General features: G+C 35.1%; 1 protein-coding gene and 1 long non-coding RNA gene across 6 annotated transcripts; one reads left to right on the top strand and one right to left on the bottom strand.

Annotated features, from left to right (window-relative positions):
- Positions 1-5,764: 5,764 nt before the first annotated feature.
- Positions 5,765-10,416, top strand: LOC105953810 (uncharacterized). 5 transcript variants are annotated; one of them, XM_012977490.2, is made up of 7 exons: positions 5,765-5,961; positions 7,097-7,217; positions 7,501-8,119; positions 8,397-8,504; positions 8,609-8,716; positions 9,536-9,843; positions 9,964-10,416. In XM_012977490.2, exons 2-7 carry the CDS (start codon positions 7,131-7,133, stop codon positions 10,150-10,152), a joined length of 1,419 nt encoding a protein of 472 aa, XP_012832944.2. In that variant the 5' UTR covers positions 5,765-5,961; positions 7,097-7,130; the 3' UTR covers positions 10,153-10,416. The 5 variants fall into 5 exon arrangements, with proteins under 5 accessions (XP_012832944.2, XP_088667608.1, XP_012832946.2 ...); XM_088811482.1 differs by lacking the exon at positions 5,765-5,961 and adding an exon at positions 5,991-6,699; XM_012977492.2 differs by lacking the exon at positions 5,765-5,961 and adding an exon at positions 6,048-6,207.
- Positions 10,417-17,539: 7,123 nt separating this feature from the next.
- Positions 17,540-19,005, bottom strand: LOC148765721 (uncharacterized). Its single transcript, XR_016029349.1, has 2 exons — positions 18,584-19,005; positions 17,540-18,172 (listed from the first exon to the last, which is right to left on the bottom strand). It is a non-coding gene; the product is annotated as an uncharacterized LOC148765721 (long non-coding RNA).
- Positions 19,006-19,900: the final 895 nt, after the last annotated feature.

The raw sequence follows: 19,900 nt of genomic DNA, 5'->3' as shown, positions 1-19,900 counted from the left end.
AAAGTTACCTCTTGAAGTATATAAGCGCCCGTCTTCACCTTCAGAAACACTTCCCTATTTCTTCACATGATTTTGAAGTTACCTTTTGATCGGGGTTAGTTCAGCATCTTGGGCCGAACTCAATCCAAATGGTTAAGGTGTGATCATGTAGAAAAGTGAAAGTGAGATCATCGAAGGGGGAAAGTTTATTGGGAAGCATCTCGTCTCCATGTTCATTCGCCCAATGGCGCATAATATAAATACTGTTGGTCTTTTGGCTTTGAGAAGAAATATGTATGCATATAATAGTTATGGTAGATTCAATACAGAAGACGAGGTAATGTGCTTCGTACAACTCCAAAATGAGCAACGGGCAAAATTTAGTATGGTTTATGGAGTCCAAGTGGTGATCTAGAAATTGGTTATGCCAACTTATGATAAAATCCTCAATGACGAATTGTTAAAAGATGAGTTGAATCTCAGTTATGCCAATCCGAAGAATGCTCTGCAATCACCTTCCGATTTTAACCATAAGAGAGAACAATGAGGATCGAATTATGACGAACGTCTGTGCCGACAAGAACAGAAAATGAAGGTCCTAAAGTCAACAATGAAGAATATGGAAAAACAACTAGCGTAAATCGACCAATTTGTGTCCACGATGACAAATGGTGGATTTCTGAGCAATTCCGAAGTCAATTTGAAATAAAGTTGCCAGGCCATAACCACCTGAATTGGTTTACAAATGACCGATCCTCCTTATCCGACAAACAAGTCACCACAGTCAGCCGAACAACTGAAACCGGTCGAGTCGGAAATCACCATTTCATGGAGTATTACAAAAGAGGCTAGTATGCCCAATAATATTTTTTTTCCGGATAATCCACCTCTTCTAATAACTTCTATTCCTTTTCGAGAGAGATTGAAAAAGAAGAATCTCAAAGAACAATTTGCGAAGTTCATCGAAAGAATCAAACAAGTTCGAATCAATAACCCTTTTGTAGAAGCCTTGAAAGTAATGCCAAACTACATCAAGTTCATGAAGGATGTACCATCCAAGAAATTACGAGTCAAAGAAGACACGCCATGACACTCACAGCAACTTGCAGTGCTATTCAGACGAATTTACCACGAAAAAATGAAGGATCCACGGAGTTATACTACCCTTGTATTATTGAAAATTCTACTTTTGATAAAGTTTTGTGATTTGAGGAAAAAATATTAATTTTATGCTTATGTATGTGTTTATAAAACCAGTCATAGGAAATTTGGACTGCACGCACATGGATTTACAATTAGCTGATTGTTCATATAAATATTAGCAGATGTCCAAACAGCAGTTCACGACTTCCGTTTGACCCTCTCTTTGTGAGCACCGCGGAGCTCTAGTATAGTTCCTAACTGTGTGCTAGTTAAAGTAGATAAATTCATTTTGCTTGTTGATTTTGTAGTATTTGGCATTCCTGAAGAGGATGAAACACTAATCTGTTGGGTTTCGGGCACGCATACGCAGCGGAAAACAAAAATTTTATGCGATTTAAACGACTTTAAAACACACAATTACATGCCCGACAAATTAAATCAATTAATTGCGTACCTTTGCGCTTCCAGCGAAAATAAAACAACATACATGCTAATAAACTTAACCGTACTTAAATCAATTAACATGCTCGCAATTTAAACCAAATAACATGCTTGCAATGATTTAAAACCGATTACACATAATCACATAAAATCATACAAACACAAGCATGAAATCATAGTTTAAACTAAACCCTAAACGAAACTAGGGTTTCGTATATTTACCTCTTGACGCGTGAGGTAGGAGCGATTAGCACTTCGTGATTACTACGGAAACCAATCCGTAAAATCGGGGAAGCAGCGGTGCAACGGCAGCAGCGGCGCGTGAGGTCACGGCGGCACGTGTAGTGTACGCGCGGCTTCGGGACGGCGCGTGGGGCAGCGTGCGGCTTCGGCTCGTGCGTTGCTCCTCGACTTTTCGATCTACAGTCTTCCTCCTCTCGGATTTCACCTCGTATACTTCGATCTACTAAATCGTGGCACTAGACACGAAGTAGTTAGAATAAAACGGAAGAAAAAAAAAAAGGAGAAAGAATACCGAACAAGGAACGGCCGACGAACGGCCGGTTCCGGCGACGGAGCGGCGACGGTGGTGCGGTGGTGGCCGCGCGGGAGAGAGGGCGAGAGAGAGAGGGTCGGCCGCTTTAGGGTTAGGGTTTCCTATGTTTGTGCAAGGCCTATAAATCATGTATTTATAGTCCCTTGCATAAAACCCTAACGGGCTTAAGTTGGACTGGGCCCAACAGCTTAAGCTCGTTAGTTCCTTTACTTGCTCGTCTCTCTCAATTCAATGATCGGAAAATTGTAACGATTACATTTTCGGAATCATTATAATGTCCTCGTCATTACGAGTGCCAACTCTCGTTTTCCAACTTTCCAAAAGTGGAAACCCTAGTTCAGTGGACTTTCTAAATTTGGAAACTTCTTGATTTAGAAAGTTCACTAACATGTTCGCCTATTCTTTTCCTTTTCTTATTCTCATTCATAATTCCAAATTACGAATGTTGGACCCAATCGTATTGACTTCCAATCATGCAAAGATAAACTATTTTATCTCTGACCGTTTATTCAAAGATCTCATGTGCACGAGCAGTGTGACCCTCGATGGTTCAGGTGTAAGCTAGCCGTGGGCCCACAACCCTTTGTGGTCAAAACTCGTCCCCTTCGAGTTACGATTAAGATGAAGCTCGTTTCACCTTAATCACCCAACGAATCAAGATTGGCGTCTAGCAACTACGCGTCATGATTCCCTAGATACAAATGAAGTGCCTGCAAGAACCTTCAGATATAGTTAACGTACAGTACGGTCCCTTCGATTCATATGTCCCGATCGAACTAGAGGCATTGGTTCATCGAGACCTCTTTATATGTTCGATGACGGTGCGATCGTTCCAAGTGTTGTAATCCTTACGTGCATGACTTAGAGAATCGAATTCTCTAATCATCACTTAGTCAGCTCTGGCCAGAGACTTAGAATGATTACAAACTTTCAGAACACACAGGACATCCAAGACTATTCTAGCGATCGAATCCCCGACTACAATGCACAGACCTCCCACTAGATTTCGGACTGCACGAACACTGGCCCTTGGGATGGTCCTCGATGGAACTCAGGGACAGGTCACGATACAGCTGGTCCTCTAGTGAAGTCACGGTGATGTCTAGGTCATAAGGACTAATGGTGTACAACTATACCATAGATATCTCTACTCGATTATTGGGAACCACTTAGAGATTTCTAGGGTGAGGGAGTTCAGTGAACTCGTCAACTTACGAGCACCCACTTATGCATGCCGATATCACAATACCGTTTACTGATGAGATGCAGTACACATACACTAAGTGCTAGTCTTAATGGGAAAGGCCGATATCCTCATTAGTGGCGTAACCCTTCGACTAGGAACACGTTTAACAGTTATAATACTTAAGTAAATATCTCACGATCCTAACGATCAATTACTAGTACTTGTAATAACTGTAAGGACTATATCTATGCTTGTGACAAAGGGACAAATATATAGAATGCCAATGTGTTTTATCATTAATACGAATAAAGGTTCGTTTATTACAATAATAAATACGAAAGACCACAGCCACAGGTTGGCTTGTTGGTCACCTACTCTAACATAATCATTCTAGATCGTCCATTCTTAACCACCGGTAAGACGATGATTGATATGGACTTAATTAGGTTCTTTGAAACTAGGGTAAATAGAGGACGAGGTTTTTTTTAATTGATGAATGCATTTAAACGCTCTGAACCTGTTGATCATTGCAATAGACTAAACTTGATCGAGGACAGTGTTTCCTCCATTTTTATTTGTATGAATTTTGTGATACTGTTGAGTATTGCATTGTGAATCCTATTGATTTGCATTATATTTCCCCTGAAACCCCAATTGAAAATGATGTGCTTGATTGTGTGTTGTTCCTTGAGTTTGGCAAGATTTTGGGCATAGACGAGGTAGGAGTCATTCCTGAGATATCGGTTAGTGTGAAAATGGCTCGAATTAAAATTGGAACAATTAGAGCAACTCCAATGGAAGTATCAAATGGATTATCAAAACCATAAACCACTTTTTTGATATCCCAAAATTAAAAATTTCTACTCCAATGGGAGTATCAAAATGGGTAAGTATTTTGATATTCTACATCTTTGAATGTAAAAATATATCCTGGAAATTGAGTTATCAAAAAAATAACTACCTAAACATCCAATCACAAAATGACACGTGGCAATTACTAATAAAACTACTAAAAATTCCAATGGATTATTAATTTTGATAACCATGGTTGGAGTAGATACATTGTAAATGGATATTAAAATATTATCTTAATTATCAAATGAGAATTTGATAATCCAATTTTGGTATTTAGCACTGGAGTTGCTCTTACAAGATTATTTTTGTTATGCTTTTGCTGACAAGACACATCCTAAGATCATTTCTTCCGATTTGAGCGAGACTGGAAAAAAAACACGGTTGAAGGTTCTTAGAGAATATAAGTCGACTATAGGTTGGTATATTGAGGATATTAAGCCTGAGCTTTACCATTTTTTAGTCTTAATTTGCAGAACTCTAAATACTGAATTTGTAGTTCTTTGAATTGACTTTCTAATCCAACATGGATCATCAAGATTACATGTTGGATGAGAAAGATATGGATAAAATCAGTGAACAATGCTCACAACTTTGATGTTTTGAGTTATCTAAAATTCAAAACGTAATTAATTCATGCATAACTTTATCATACAAAATTAAATCCAGTTGATTCAAGATGGATTAGAAAGCTAAATCAAAGATCTACTGTTTTTATGTTTCGAATCTTGCTAAAATAGAATAGAATAGGCCAAAACCACATTCGAAGTCAAAACCGTATTATTAAAATTGAAACCACATCTAACATTTCAGTTTTACTTTAAAACTAGTCGTTTTAGGCGGTTGCACTAATTAGCTGTACCAAAAAGGGCGAAATCTCTCGCCCCCGTCCCTTGGGCCGACAAGTATTTGATGGAGTAATGTAAATTATGGTGACTCAATGGCCCGTTAGGGCAGCGAAGCCGGACCTGGTGCCCACAAAGAACCAAAGCTCATTGGAGTTGAAATTCCCACAGTGCAGCTACCAGGATTCGATCATAAGACTTTGTACCAACTTACCATCCCGAAATCGATTAAGCTATATCCATGCGGGCAGGGCAAATCAACGCTCATTACTTGGTGGTGAAGTTATTCTCAACTAGATAGAAAGGAAGTCGGAGAATTCAACCGAGTCAAATCAGCTCTCATTACTTGGTGGTGAAGTTGGCGGTCAATGATCATAGATTAATGGGGATAATTAATTACACCTAAGTCCCTCAAGTTTAGTCAATCATCAAAACTTCCCCTCCTTTGACTAATTATCATTTCATTCTAGGATTCCCCCCACCCGACAATTCAGCTCAAAATTTAGGTATTAAAAATAAATTTTCTTCATTTCCTTCCTAATATTGAAAGAAAAAAAATAAAACATGATATTAAATAAAAAAAATAAAAAAATAAAGCTAATTCAATATATATAACAACTAATAAAAATAAAAAAGTTAGTCCCACTCCTGGTTATTTCATTTGTGTTATAGAGCCACGGTACAGTGTTGTACACGTGTCAAGAACCCATGACCTCTTTTAGAAACCTGTTGAACCTCTCTACGTTTCTCATTCTTCTACTCAACCACTCTCTCTCTCTCCTCTCTCTCTCTCTCTAGACTCGATGATGTTCATCCCTTTCTATATTGTTTTTCCTTTTACATATTCTTCTTTTTTATTTTAATTATTTAAAAAATATATATAATATATCCTTTGGTTCTTGAAAAAGTATCGATATTGGGTTTTGAGGTCACTCGTGCTTTCCCCTTTTGCTGTGTTTGTAAGTTCTTCTTCCCCCTTTTCTTTTTCACTAATCACTTTTTTTAAGTGCTTATTCATATAGCTTTTCTCCTTGATCGACTTTTTGCTTTTATTTATTTCTGTATTTTTTTTGCTGCTGCTTAGTACGATGAAATCAATTTTGTTTTAAGATTAAAAAAAATCTGGTCTTGATTTTTGTTTGATGATGATAAACTTGATGGGTTTAGAATAATTAATTACTGGGAATCTGGGTTTTGTTTGAAAGGTGGAAATGAATTAAATAAATAAATAAATAAACATATGATTATATTCCAGGTGTGTAATATGGGTTGAATTGATAAAGAATCTATTCCGAATTCTTGCTTCGAAAGGTTAACTTTTCGTGTGGAAGTATTTGCTTACAAATTGTGTATAGGAATTTCTTTTGTGTTTTATTATACCTTTGTAAGCAAAGGGCTTTCTTCTTCAAAGGGTATTTCTGTATTGTTGTTCGATCCTTCACGTTTGCGATCCAAAATTAAATAAAAGCACTTTTCTTGTTTTCGGGGTTTCTGCGTTTTTTTTTTCTATGGAAAGGGTAAATAGAGATTATTGCGATTTCTGTACAGTAAGCTATACGATATTCTAACAGTGGTTCCTTATCGGCTAGACGATGAGTAGATATTTTTCTCGTAATGTCTTCAAAGGGTATTTCTGTAAATAAAGTGCTTTCTTGTTTTCGGGGGTTTCTGCATACTTATGTATTTCGATGAAAAGGGTAAATAGAGATTATTTCGATTTCGCTGCAGTAAGCTATACGATATTCTAATCTTGCTTTATTGTTTATGTTCATATGCCCAAAACAGCGGTTTCTTATTGGCTAGACGATTAGTAGTTTTTTTTTTTCATAATGTCTCGAAAGGTGGGTTTTTGGCATTTTTGTAATTTTGTATAAGCATTTATTAGGTTCGTTTGTCGTATACGATTCGTGTTAGAAATTACTTCCCTTTTTCTGGATATAGAAAATCTTCTTCATTGGGTGTGGTTTGTTGGAGTTGACTTTCCGACATTCGTTTCTTGATTTGAACGTCGCATAAATATGGTGTTTTCTTGCTGTTAATTGTTCAGAAAAAATACAATCGTTGTCGACGTTTTATTTGTTTAATTGTCTACAGTTAAGTGCTGATACGATCTTGGAAATATCGAGCGATGGATTTTAAAGGTATAACCTGGGCAGGGAACATATACGAGAAGTTTGAAGCTATGTGTTTGGAAGTCGAAGAAGTTATGTATGAGGTAAAAAGCCTCGTTTTTTTCCTCGTATATTGCTGCAACTTATGTTACTTAGCTGTAATAATACGTATCCTTGGTCTACATACAATCAAATTGCACATTTCAATCGAGTTTTTGTTGGAAGTCGAGTCGAGCGACTAATTCTTTAGATCTCTTTTGTTTGATATATTTGACGCAATGCTATCTTTTTTTCTTCGATAATTAGATAAGGAGACGAACGATTTTTCATAAAATAGAAATTATATTGGAACCGCGGTCGTATTTAAACTAGGTTGTTCGTCTGCAGGACACGGTGAAATATGTGGAAAATCAAGTGCAGAAAGTCGGTGTAAGCGTAAAGAAGTTCTATTCAGAAGTAATGCAAGATTTGGTTCCTCCGTCTTGTGTTGATCCCGGTAAAGTACCCGCCGCTGCTGATGTGGCACTGAAAACGTACGATGACGTCATCAGTAAGAAGCCGAAACTGAGCTTATCAGACAACCGTGTCAGTCTCAAGAAAAAAGGAGATGTTTCCGATTTCAGTAACGATACTTATCTGCTACCACCTAAAGTAGTGGTCGAGAATACGCGCTCCGACTCGTGTTCGACGAAGAGTAAGAAATTGGGAGCGTGCAGACGACCCATTGGCATCAAAAGAATTTCTCAGAACAGTCAACCTCCGAAAGTAACACGAGACAGAATCGGCGAAACGAACGCAACAAAATCCTCGGAAACCGTGGAAGATAGTGCTGCGCCTGTTTCTGTTCCGGACAAAATAATATGTTTGTCTGCTGAAGAAACAACTGTGAGGCAAGACGAGAAAACCACCGATTCTGAGTGCGCCTCCGAAGTTTCGTCTTTGGTGAACAAGAAAGAGGATTACGTGGAAAACTCGGCCACTCTTAGCTTGCCGAACGAACCTATTGGTACATTTTTTTAGGTCGCGTTTGGATTGAAGGATTTGAAATGAATTCAAAGGGGAATATGATTTAAAATGAATCCAAATGGAAGGGATTCGAAATCCCACCAAAATTGCTAAAAAATATAACTAAAAACGAGGGCTATGGATTTAAAATCTATCGTCAAGTAATTCAATATTATGGATTTCAATTTCTCCCATCCAAACACACCCTTAGTGATTTTGTGATTTTAGTTTAACCTCTTATCGTTCGTCTCTTTATGATTTTTGTGTTCTTTTGGAAGGTGTATTAGCCGAAGGCGTTTCGTGTTCTAAGTCGAGCTCGTGTTTGACGAGTAATACGTGTAATGTCGAGTCTGTGTGCAAGCAGGATGTTACGACTTCTTATGAAGGTCTATTTCGGAGAAAGATGGTTTCAATTATTTTCTTTTTATCTTTTTATTGGGAAATATAAAAATCGATTTTGACAAAATCCCATTTCCTCTTCTCGTGGCAGATGAATTCAGGCAAAACGATTTGTTTTCTCAAAAAAATTCAAATATTGGCAGCGATTCGTGCGATGTTGAGGCCGTAAACGAGGGGGTTATCGCATCTTATGAAGAAGGTAAATAATCTCTCTGTTTTGGAGGTGGATATTGTACAATATAAACTGCTTCTTCTTTTTGTTGCATATGCATTTTCGAGCCCCTAATTGTTAGATCACATATGCCCAAATTATTTTATCGTCCAAAAAAAAAAAGTTCTGTAAAAGACATAATAAGGTAAGATAAGACGTGATAACATAATATTTGCGGGTCGACCCGGGTAGTTATTGGGGATACCAAGCATCAAACAAAGTCCAATTATTTAGTTAATCACGACTAATCTCCGCAACCAAACGAGGTCTAAGAAGGTTAATAGAAAAGCTTAATTTGACCCTATTGATAGAAATCTTGAAGCCAAAAAGGAAGGGATATAATCTTTAATTTGAGCTATTGAGTTCGAGAATCTAGACCCCTTTTTTTATAAATAATGGGGTAAATTACAGCCACCCCTGAGGTAATGTCAAATTACGGAAAAACCTTTCTTGTTTGGGTAATTACAACCATCCCCTTAACTATGTATTGTAGTCGTACGAAAAACCCCCGCTTTCAGTAGGTAAATATTAAATTTGACTAACGTGTAAGAAAATACATAGTTGAGGGGTGGTTGTAATTATCCAAACAGGAGGGGTTATTTTCGTAATTTTTCATAATTCAAATCTTGTTACAAATAGGAAAATAATGGAGGGACGGGATTCGAACTAACTCCCCTTATGAGGGTTAGTTACGATCGAGATAGTCCTAATCACATTGTTTAAGATAATCAAGTGTATATTTCGTTTACATAATTTATATATTCGTTAGACGCCTTTAATACTTATTTTATGTTTCATGTTAACTAGATGTTTTAGATAACTTCGACATGGAGGTTATTGAGAACGAGGAAATTGTTGGTCAAAAACCGCAACCCTTTGACCCAGTCGAAAAGTCAAAGTTGGAGGAAACGTGCATCTTGGTGGAAGGGGACAATCTCCATTTCGTTTCTCAAACATTGCATAAACCCGAAAACCTGAAACCCGAAACCCAAACCCGAAAACCCGAAACCTTTGACCCAGTCGAAAAGTCAAAGTTGGAGGAAACGTGTATCTTGGTGGAAGGGGACAATCTCCATTTCGTTTCTCAAACATCGCATAAGCACAAGTCATACAAGGTTCTCTTTCACACACACACACACACACACACACACACACACACACACACGATTTCTTAGCGTCTTCGTGCATGTATGTATGGAATTTTTTTTTGACCGAGTTATTATTATTACTTGCAGAAAAAGATACGCGATGCTCTTTCATCGAAACTAAGACCAACAAAGAAGCAACATCAATTTCTTTATGAATGTAAAGATTTAGGCGGGAAAAATAAAACGGAGGCAATTGTTCCAGCTCATAGCATGGATCCCGATAAAAGAAAATTGCCAGCTGGCGATTCTCTTGAATCTGATTGGGAGCTTCTCTGATTGTATAATTTTCAATATCCCCCTATTCTCAATAATGGCTCGAAAATATTCCCGTCGGTCAAATATTATATAGTAAAATATAAATAAGTAGGGATGAAAGCATTGCTCTCTGATTAGTGTTTTTCGTCAAATCCATAACGTAATATACCGCATAAGCTTTTTATTACATGTTTAAAAGGGCTGATGATGTCCCGTAAAAATATCGGTGTTTCTGTATGTATATATGAATGATCACTCTCGTGTATAAATGTGCAATTGAGCAAAGTCCCTTGTTTTAAGGTTACTTTACCTTTGTTTCAACCGCTGCACATGGAATGCGAACCATTTTTTTCCGTAAATAAAATGATAAATCGTGTAGAAATCGGTAGCTGTGGTGCTGAAGCATGCGAGTCGGGTTTTTTCCCTTCTATTTTTGGTAATTTTGCGTAATCACTTTCAATAGAACAATCTAATTTGAATTCATCGACTTGGAATGTTCTTAAAATTTTATCTTGCGATTGGATTAGGCTTATATATATATATATGTATATGTATTTTAGTTTTTCGTATTTTTTTTAGTAAATTCAAGTCCATTACAAGGGGAAGTAGGGGAGCGGGGACTCAAACCCTAGACATTTACCCCATTTATATATACTAGTAATTGTACCCGTGCGATGCACGGGACAACAAATTGCATTCTTTTGATGTTGTAAGAATATAAACAAACGTTTGATGTATCGTATGATCAAAATTCTATTATACTGGAACATTATTAAGTATACTACACACAAAAAAAAAAAGACATAACTTTACTGTTGAATAATTTTCCAAATGAATTGAATCAGCTAATACCAGTAGATTGAAAATTTGAACCAGGAAAAAAATCATCAAGTATGTCTTCCATGTTGAGCTTAAAAGTAATTAGATTTAATAACTAAGTTAACATAATCAAAACTAAACTATCGACAACATACCATCGTAAAAGGCCATCTATACATCTTGCATCGGAACTAAGCCCTTCTCCACTGCCTCATTTTAAGGTTGTTTTGCCACTGGAATTAACAATTGGAAAATTAAGAAACAAAAATAAATATAAACAATAAATTAAATATCGCATACAAACAATAAGTCTTGAAGGCTCCGCCCATTTTTGGTTAATTTTCTCAAATCATCCCTTTCAATAACATGTCCAATAACATATAAAATGAAATAATTGTTATACATAAAATTTGAAAACTTTGGTATAAATTAATGAAACACATAATTTAACAAAATGAAATTACCTATAAGCCATGATGGAAAAAGATGTAAACTAATTGCCACACATGCAATAGGATGAAGAAGAAGATAAGAAACAAAATCTAAAGTCGGGTTACCAAAAGAAGAAGCCTTAGGTAGGGAAGAAATAAAATTCAAATGTTGCAGACATTCTGTAAAACGATGTCACAAAATCCGCTAGAGATGAAACTCAGATTTATTTACCCTTTTCTGTAAAAATCGAAAATCAGATTATTATAAATAATATCTAGGAGAATTTGATGAAAATCGATAATAATATTTAAAATAATGTTTCGGAGATAAAAATTTGATAAAAAAATCAAAAAATAATATTTAGGAGATAAAAATAAAATAAAATTTAAAATAATAGTTAGGAAATAAAAATTTGATAAAAGATCGAAAATAAAATTTCAAATAATGTTAATGAGATAAAAGTTGATAAAATATGAAAATAATAAATAGAATAATATTTAGGAGATAAAATATGATTAAAATCAAAATTATTATTTAAAATAATATTTAGGAGATAAAAATTTGATAAAAATCGAAAATAATATTTAGGAGACAATAATCTGATAAAAAACGAAAATAATATTTAGGAGATAAAGAACTAATAAAAACATGATAAAACTCGAAAAAAATATTTAAAATATTATTTAGGAGATATAAATTTGATAAAATTCGAAAATAATATTTAGGAGATAAAAATCTGCTAAAAGTTGAAAATTATATTTAAAATTATAGTTAGGACTTAGGAGATATAAATTTGATAAAATTAAAAAAATATTATTTATAATAATATTTAGGAGATAAAAATTTGATAAAAATAAAAAATAATATTTAGGAGACAAAAATCTGATAAAAATAAAAAATAATATTTAAAATAATATTTAGGGGATACAAATATGATAAAATTCAAAAATAATATTTACAATAATATTAAGGAGATAAAAATTGAAAAAAAATTACAAATATGACATTAGAGTTTCTTAGGGTTGCCCTAGTGTTTCTTTCTTTTATATATAAGATATGTATTAGTTTTTCGTGTTTTGATAGTTCACTAGAGAAGTGCATGCGTGTTGTACTTGTCCTGTCAAATTTTCCGTATATTTACTTAGTTTATTTTCCTATTGATATAAATTATATACAAACGTCTAAATATTTTGAGATGTTGGTAATATCATATAGGGGTGGAGATCGGGACGGATCGTATCGGAAACAGCCATTTCGGAAGAAAATTCCAAGTTTTTTCGGAACTACTTTATGGATTCCGATTCCGATTTTTTTGGAATCCTAATATGAATTCCGATTCCGATTTTATTGGAAATTTTCGGAATTTACTTGAATTTTTACGAAAATTACCCATAAATAATTCTTAAAATACGAAATCTGCTCTCAAATCACAAAAGGTAGTGAATTAGAATATTACCTATTGTTCGATCGAGAAATAAAATATGAGATAGATGAGGGTGAATAAAGAACAAAAGTAAGGTGTTCATAAATATTATTTCGCCGGCCATTCGACAAAGGAAGCATAATAGCTTGACTACGCAATGAAACAAGGGTTGTTCTCTTCCGGAATGTTGTTTGCCGGCGATTTGACTAAAGAAGAAAGCACCATAGATGCTACACAAGGATGAAGGGAAAAGCCGTGGCTTTTTCTCTGATTCTTCCCATGTGAAGCGGCGCTTGGCAAGAGAAAACGAGAACTAGGAAATAATTTGGTTTAGACTTTAAGTTTAGTTAAAGAAAATAAAAAGTAAGATGTATAATATACAACTAATAAAAAATTTCGGAAATTTTCGGAATTATTCGGAAATATGATTGGAAATTTCGGAAATATTTTCGGATTGGAATTCGGAAATTCCAAATAATAATGTTTATACAATTCCGATTCTGATTCGGTTTTTTTCGGAAAAACCAGATATCGGAATTTCGGAAATCGGACTATAAAAAATGGTTCCAAAATCAGAAAAATTCGGATCAAAATCGGCGGAAATCGGAAATTCCGTTCCAATTTCCACCCATTGAGATGTTGATAATTTTATCCAATAAAATAAAATATGACTTTCTTTAAATTTGATACAAATAGATTCAATCTTTATTTGTTGACTGACACAATTAGTTGACCGACACAATTTGAAGTTTAGTTTCATTAACAACTTTTTTTTGTTCATTAATTACTTGATTAATGAATTTGTATTGTTTATTTTGTACATGTCATTTGGGAGCAGAAAAAGGCAAGGATCTCATGACTCTTGTCATTCGGTCAAATGGACTTGCTGGACACGAGGATCGACAGATGAGCTAGACTATTGCACAACGTGAGGATATGGCACACAAGCGTTCGATTATGGGATCTACACGGCGAGGCGAGCGCAATAGGTTACTGATGGGGAGCACACAAGCGTATGCACCGTATGATGATACACATGCAGTGGCCAATTCATGATTTTTGCCAAGGGCGTTCGGCATTGAATATAACAAAAAATATAAATAACATTTAATGAGAATGGTGGACCAAAAGTTATTTCTTTTAATAGTATACGAATAAAACAATAGGAATAATTAAACAAAATTACAACTAAAAAAATTGTTTGAAATTATAGAAGAATTTTGGAAATATTTAGAAGAAAAAAAATGGTGAAAGTGTTAAATGAGTGGTAGAAGTTTCCATTTTTTAATACAATCCTTCCAATTTTTTGAAATTAGGTAAAAAAATTCCCAATGTATATTTCCATAATAGATGGAAATTTAGAGGGTGTTTGGCTAAACTTATTTTAAACAGCTCATAAGCTCTTAGGTCTGATAAGCTGTTACATCTTATTTTTATGATTAAGTTTTAGAGTGTTTGGATAATGAGATTATTTCCTATTTTTACTCATTACTAGTAACTCACCCGTGCGATGCACGGGGATTAATTCAAAAACTTACAATGAGTTAATGTAGAAAACCAACGGATACAAAATATGTCGAGAATGTAAAGAATACAATTGAAAAATAAATAACAAAGTCGTATTTTAATTTATCAATCAAAAGTCTCCATAAAAAATAAACAGGCAATGTTCTAAACACCATCCACGTTGAAATGTAGCAAGTAACTCCGAGACTGAAATCAAAGTAATGCACCTGTCTATATATATATATATATATATATATATATATATACTCTTCACTCGAGACAACGCTACGTACAATTGACCGTGACTGGAAACATGGATTAATTCGAAGATCAAATAATTGCATTAATTTTAGAAAACCAATGAATTAAAAATATCGAAGATTTAAATTTAAAATAATCCAACAATAAATAAAAAAAAATTGCATTTCATTTTATCACAAAAAATCCACATAAATACAAACTGACAACGTTGGAACAATCAAACTAAATGCCACAAGCAACTTCATGAGTGGAGATTGATTCAGGACACCACTCTTACGCATTAATCTGAATCTTGATTGGATGAATAAGATGTAATTATTTATTAGTGTCAATATATAAGTTCAATGTGTTATCTAAAGAAAACAAAATATATATATATATATATATATATATATATATATATATATATATATATATATATATATATATATATATATATATATATATATATATATATAAGAGCAAATGAAGAATGTGGGCATAGAATTACCTTGCCCAAAAAAAGGGAAAAATCGAATATCCCACCGAAAAACACTATTCACTAAAAATAAATCTGAACACACATTAAATGTACACTATGAGTCAACGAAAAACATGCGCATGCATATAATATATAAATGATGTTTGTTAAAGTGTATCTTCATATTCCCTGAAATACAACTCTTGAAATACTTCTTTGTACACGATATTGCAAGTAGCATAGGATAATTCACCGAATTCTTAATTGATGAAAATCGTTATTTAAAATATACTCTTAACTCTAGACAATGTTACGTACAATACTAATATTAATTTAATAGTGATACTAATACAAAATTTAATACAAATACTAATACTAATACTAATACTAATACTATGTTGGGTTTCGGGCACGCATACGCAGCGGAAAACAAAAATTTTACGTGATTTAAACGACTTTAAAGCACACAATTACATGCCCGAAGAATTAAATCAATTAATTGCGTACCTTTGCGCTTCCAGCGAAATTAAAAACAACATACATGCTAATAAATTTAACCGAATTTAAATCAATTAACATGCTCGCAATTTAAACCAAATAACATGCTCGCAACGATTTAATCGATTACACATAATCACATAAAATCATACAAACATAAGCATGAAATCATAGTTTAAATTAAACCCTAAAACGAAACTAGGGTTTCGTGTATTTACCTCTTGACGCGTGAGGTAGGAGCGAACGATACGTCGTGATTACTACGGAAACCAATCCGTAGAATCGGGGCAGCAGCGGTGCGTGGGCAGCAGCGGCGCGTGAGGTCACGGCGGCGCGTGTAGCGTACGCGCGGCTTCGGGGCGGCGCGTGGGGCAGCGTGCGGCTTCGGCTCGTGCGTTGCTCCTCGATTCTTCGATCTACAGTCTTCCTCCTCTCGGATTTCACCTCGTATACTTCGATCTACTAAATCGTGGCACTAGACACGAAGTAGTTAGAATAAAACGGAAAGAAAATAAAGGAGAAAGAATACCGAACAAAAGCCGGCCGAGGAACGGCCGTTTCCGGCGACGGAGCGGCGACGGCGGTGCGGTGGTGGCCGCGCGGAAGAGAGGGCGAGAGAGAGAGGGTGGCCGCTTAGGGTTAGGGTTTTCTTGTTATGTGTGCTAGGGTTATAAATCATGTATTTATAGTCCCTTGCATGAAACCCTAGCGGGCTTAAGTTGGACTGGGCCCAACAGCTTAAGCTCGTTAGTTTCTTTAATCGCTCGTATCTCTCAATTCAATGATCGAAAAATTGTAACGATTACAATTTCCGAGTCATTATAATTTTCTCGTCATTACGAGTGCCATCTCTTATTTTCCAACTTTCCAAAAGTGGAAACCCTAGTTCAGTGGACTTTCTAAATTTGGAAACTTCCCGATTTAGAAAGTTCACTAACATGTTCGCTTATTCTTTTCCTTTTCTTATTCTCATTCATAATTCCAAATTACGAATGTTGGACTCAATCATATTGACTTCCAATTATGCAAAGATAAACTATTTTATCTCTGACCGTTTATTCAAAGATCTCATGTGCACGAGCAGTGTGACCCTCGATGGTTCAGGTGTAAGCTAGCCGTGGGCCCACAACCCTTTGTGGTCAAAACTCGTCCCCTTCGAGTTACGATTAAGATGAAGCTCGTTTCACCTTAATCACCCAACGAATCAAGATTGGCGTCTAGCAACTACGCGTCATGATTCCCTAGATACAAATGAAGTGCCTGCAAGAACCTTCAGATATAGTTAACGTACAGTACGGTCCCTTCGATGCACATGTCCCGATCGAACTAGAGGCATTGGTTCATCGAGACCTCTTTATATGTTCAATAACGGTGCGATCGTTCTAAGTGTTGTAATCCTTACGTGCATGACTTAAAGAATCGAATTCTCTAATCATCACTTAGTCAGCTCTGGCCAGAGACTTAGAATGATTACAAACTTTCAGAACACACAGGACATCCAAGACTATTCTAGCGATCGAATCCCCGACTACAATGCACAGACCTCCCACTAGATTTCGGACTGCACGAACACTGGCCCTTGGGATGGTCCTCGGTGGAACTCAGGGACAGGTCACGATACAGCTGGTCCTCTAGTGAAGTCACGGTGATGTCTAGGTCATAAGGACTAATGGTGTACAACTATACCATAGATATCTCTACTCGATTATTGGGAACCACTTAGAGATTTCTAGGGTGAGGGAGTTCAGTGAACTCGTCAACTTACGAGCACCCACTTATGCATGCCGATATCACAATACCGTTTACTGATGAGATGCAGTACACATACACTAAGTGCTAGTCTTAATGGGAAAGGCCGATATCCTCATTAGTGGCGTAACCCTTCGACTAGGAACAGGTTTAACAGTTATAATACTTAAGTAAATATCTCACGATCCTAACGATCAATTACTAGTACTTGTAATAACTGTAAGGACTATATCTATGCTTGTGACAAAGGGACAAAGATATAGAATGCCAATGTGTTTTATCATTAATACGAATAAAGGTTCGTTTATTACAATAATAAATACGAAAGACCACAGCCACATGTTGGCTTGTTGGTCACCTACTCTAACAATCTCCCACTTGACCTAAAGCCAACTACCCATAAATCGCAATCCCATCGACTCTCGATGTTTCTCATGGACCGATCTCGGTAAAGGCTTTGTGAAGGGGTCTGCAACGTTCTCTTCCGAGGTGACTCGTTCAACCTTAACTTCACCTCTATCAATGATCTCTCGGATCACGTGATACTTCCTCAGAATATGCTTCGACTTCTGATGAGATCGCGGCTCCTTAGCTTGTGCCACGGCTCCGGTGTTATCACAGTACAACGGTACTGGATCACTAGCATCAGGAATGACACCCAACTCTTGGATGAACTTCCTTATCCAAGTCCCTTCCTTTGCAGCTTCGGATGCTGCAATGTAAGCTGTGGTCCCCATGTAGGTGTTAATGTACCCAATATGTGAAGAGGGAGACGAAACAGAAGCTGCATAGCTTCTGCTTATGCGCAGGACTTAAAACGTCTTGGACCTCAGGGTCCATCTAATTAAAACACATTCAATAGTTTCGAATTCACATCATCCAATTATAATTACCTACAAACATCATTTATTGTTTCAGAAAGTACATATAATAGAATGCATATCTCTTATGCCTCTGCAGATAGCAACCACAGGCTAATGTCATAATCTACAATTTACAAGGATTTATTTCAAAATAATGGAGGGATATAGCTAACAAATAGCCCCATACGCCCAAATTCAAGAGAATTTTTTACATCACCGAACCGAAACTTTTGCTGAATTAACCAATAAAGTCAAATACATCTAATATACACAATAAGGTCGACAATGAAAAATGTAAAGTGTACCTCAATATTGTGGCTCTAATTATCTCAATATGTATCAAACCATCACATTCTACTCGGTTTTCACCCACCTATTAATTTACAATTCAAACAGAAAAGCTACGCATATATATATTGATAAATTAATCCTGAAATTTACCTTCATGCCCAAATGATAGTGTACCGACGAGGACAATCGCTCGCCGCTGCCTTTGGGTGTAGATTCATCGTACAAATCAATTATGGTTCTTCGCCACCACATTTGTGTTGTTGCCCGACATTATAAATCATTTACCCCCGATTTATGCCGCTGCCGCCATTGCCCTTTGACGATGAGTGGAGAAAATTGAATTTGAAAGCGTGAGTGTGTGCCTGTGATGTGCAAAACTCAAAAACCTAAATGGCTTGTTTTGGGTGGGGTTTCACTATGACGCCGTAGTGGGAGGAGTTAATGCTAAATTATCATTAATTTATTAACTTTTAACTAGTTTTTTTTTTAAATTCAATTGTTATCAATATCTTTTATCATCAGTTTGATAAAAACAAAATTAAAAAAAATATAGATATAAAAACTAAATAAGAAGGTCAGACCAATATTTTTTGCTAGAATTAGTTTTCATGTTCAAAAAATAAATTGTGGTTTTAAGTAATAATAATAATAATAATAATAATAATAATAATAATAATAATAATAATAATAATAATAATAATAATAATAATAATAATAATAATAATAATAATAATAATAATAATAATAATAATAAATCATGAATCAAATTAATAATTTAGTGTACATTAAATGTGGTATTTTCAACATATATTGATATAACACTAAAATTTGTAAATAATAGATTTTCAATAATAAAACAAAAAAAGGATAACATATAATAATAGTGTAACTAGCTGAAATACAGTTTTTGTGCACGCCATTATAAGAAATATTTTAATAAATTGACTAATTATCCATTTTACATAATTTCTATAAAAAAAAAATCAAATTACTTGAAATTGTTAATAAATTGTAATAAATAGGTTGCATTTGTTATATTATTCTATATTTTTTTCCTATTATTTTATTTTTTATGGTTTCAAAATATAAAATAAATAGGGCCAGTTAGTGACATAATTGGGATTTTAACCAACATGTAAATAACTTTTTTTTTTGAGTAAATAAATAACATTTTTAAAGCGATATATATAGCGAACAAAGGTAGTGACAAACTATGAAGAAATTTAGATTGTGATGGATCTATGACTAAATAAATATTAGTAAGTGATTAATGAAGAATTTAAAATATGACGGAATTGTGAATGGATAATACGTGACACATTTGTGACGAGAAGGATGTTGTGACGGATCAATGGCACAACTCAAGAATATGACGGATTTATGACTGAATTTTATGTGACGTGTTTGTGACAAAAAGGATGTGACGATGGATCAATGACATAACTTAGAATGTGATGGAGTTGTGAC

The sequence above is a fragment of the Erythranthe guttata genome, chromosome 13 (genome assembly GCF_056151865.1).
Source record: "Erythranthe guttata isolate IM_541 chromosome 13, IM_541, whole genome shotgun sequence".
NCBI classification, from domain to species: Eukaryota; Viridiplantae; Streptophyta; class Magnoliopsida; order Lamiales; family Phrymaceae; genus Erythranthe; species Erythranthe guttata.
This window is presented reverse-complemented; position numbering and strand designations above follow the sequence as displayed.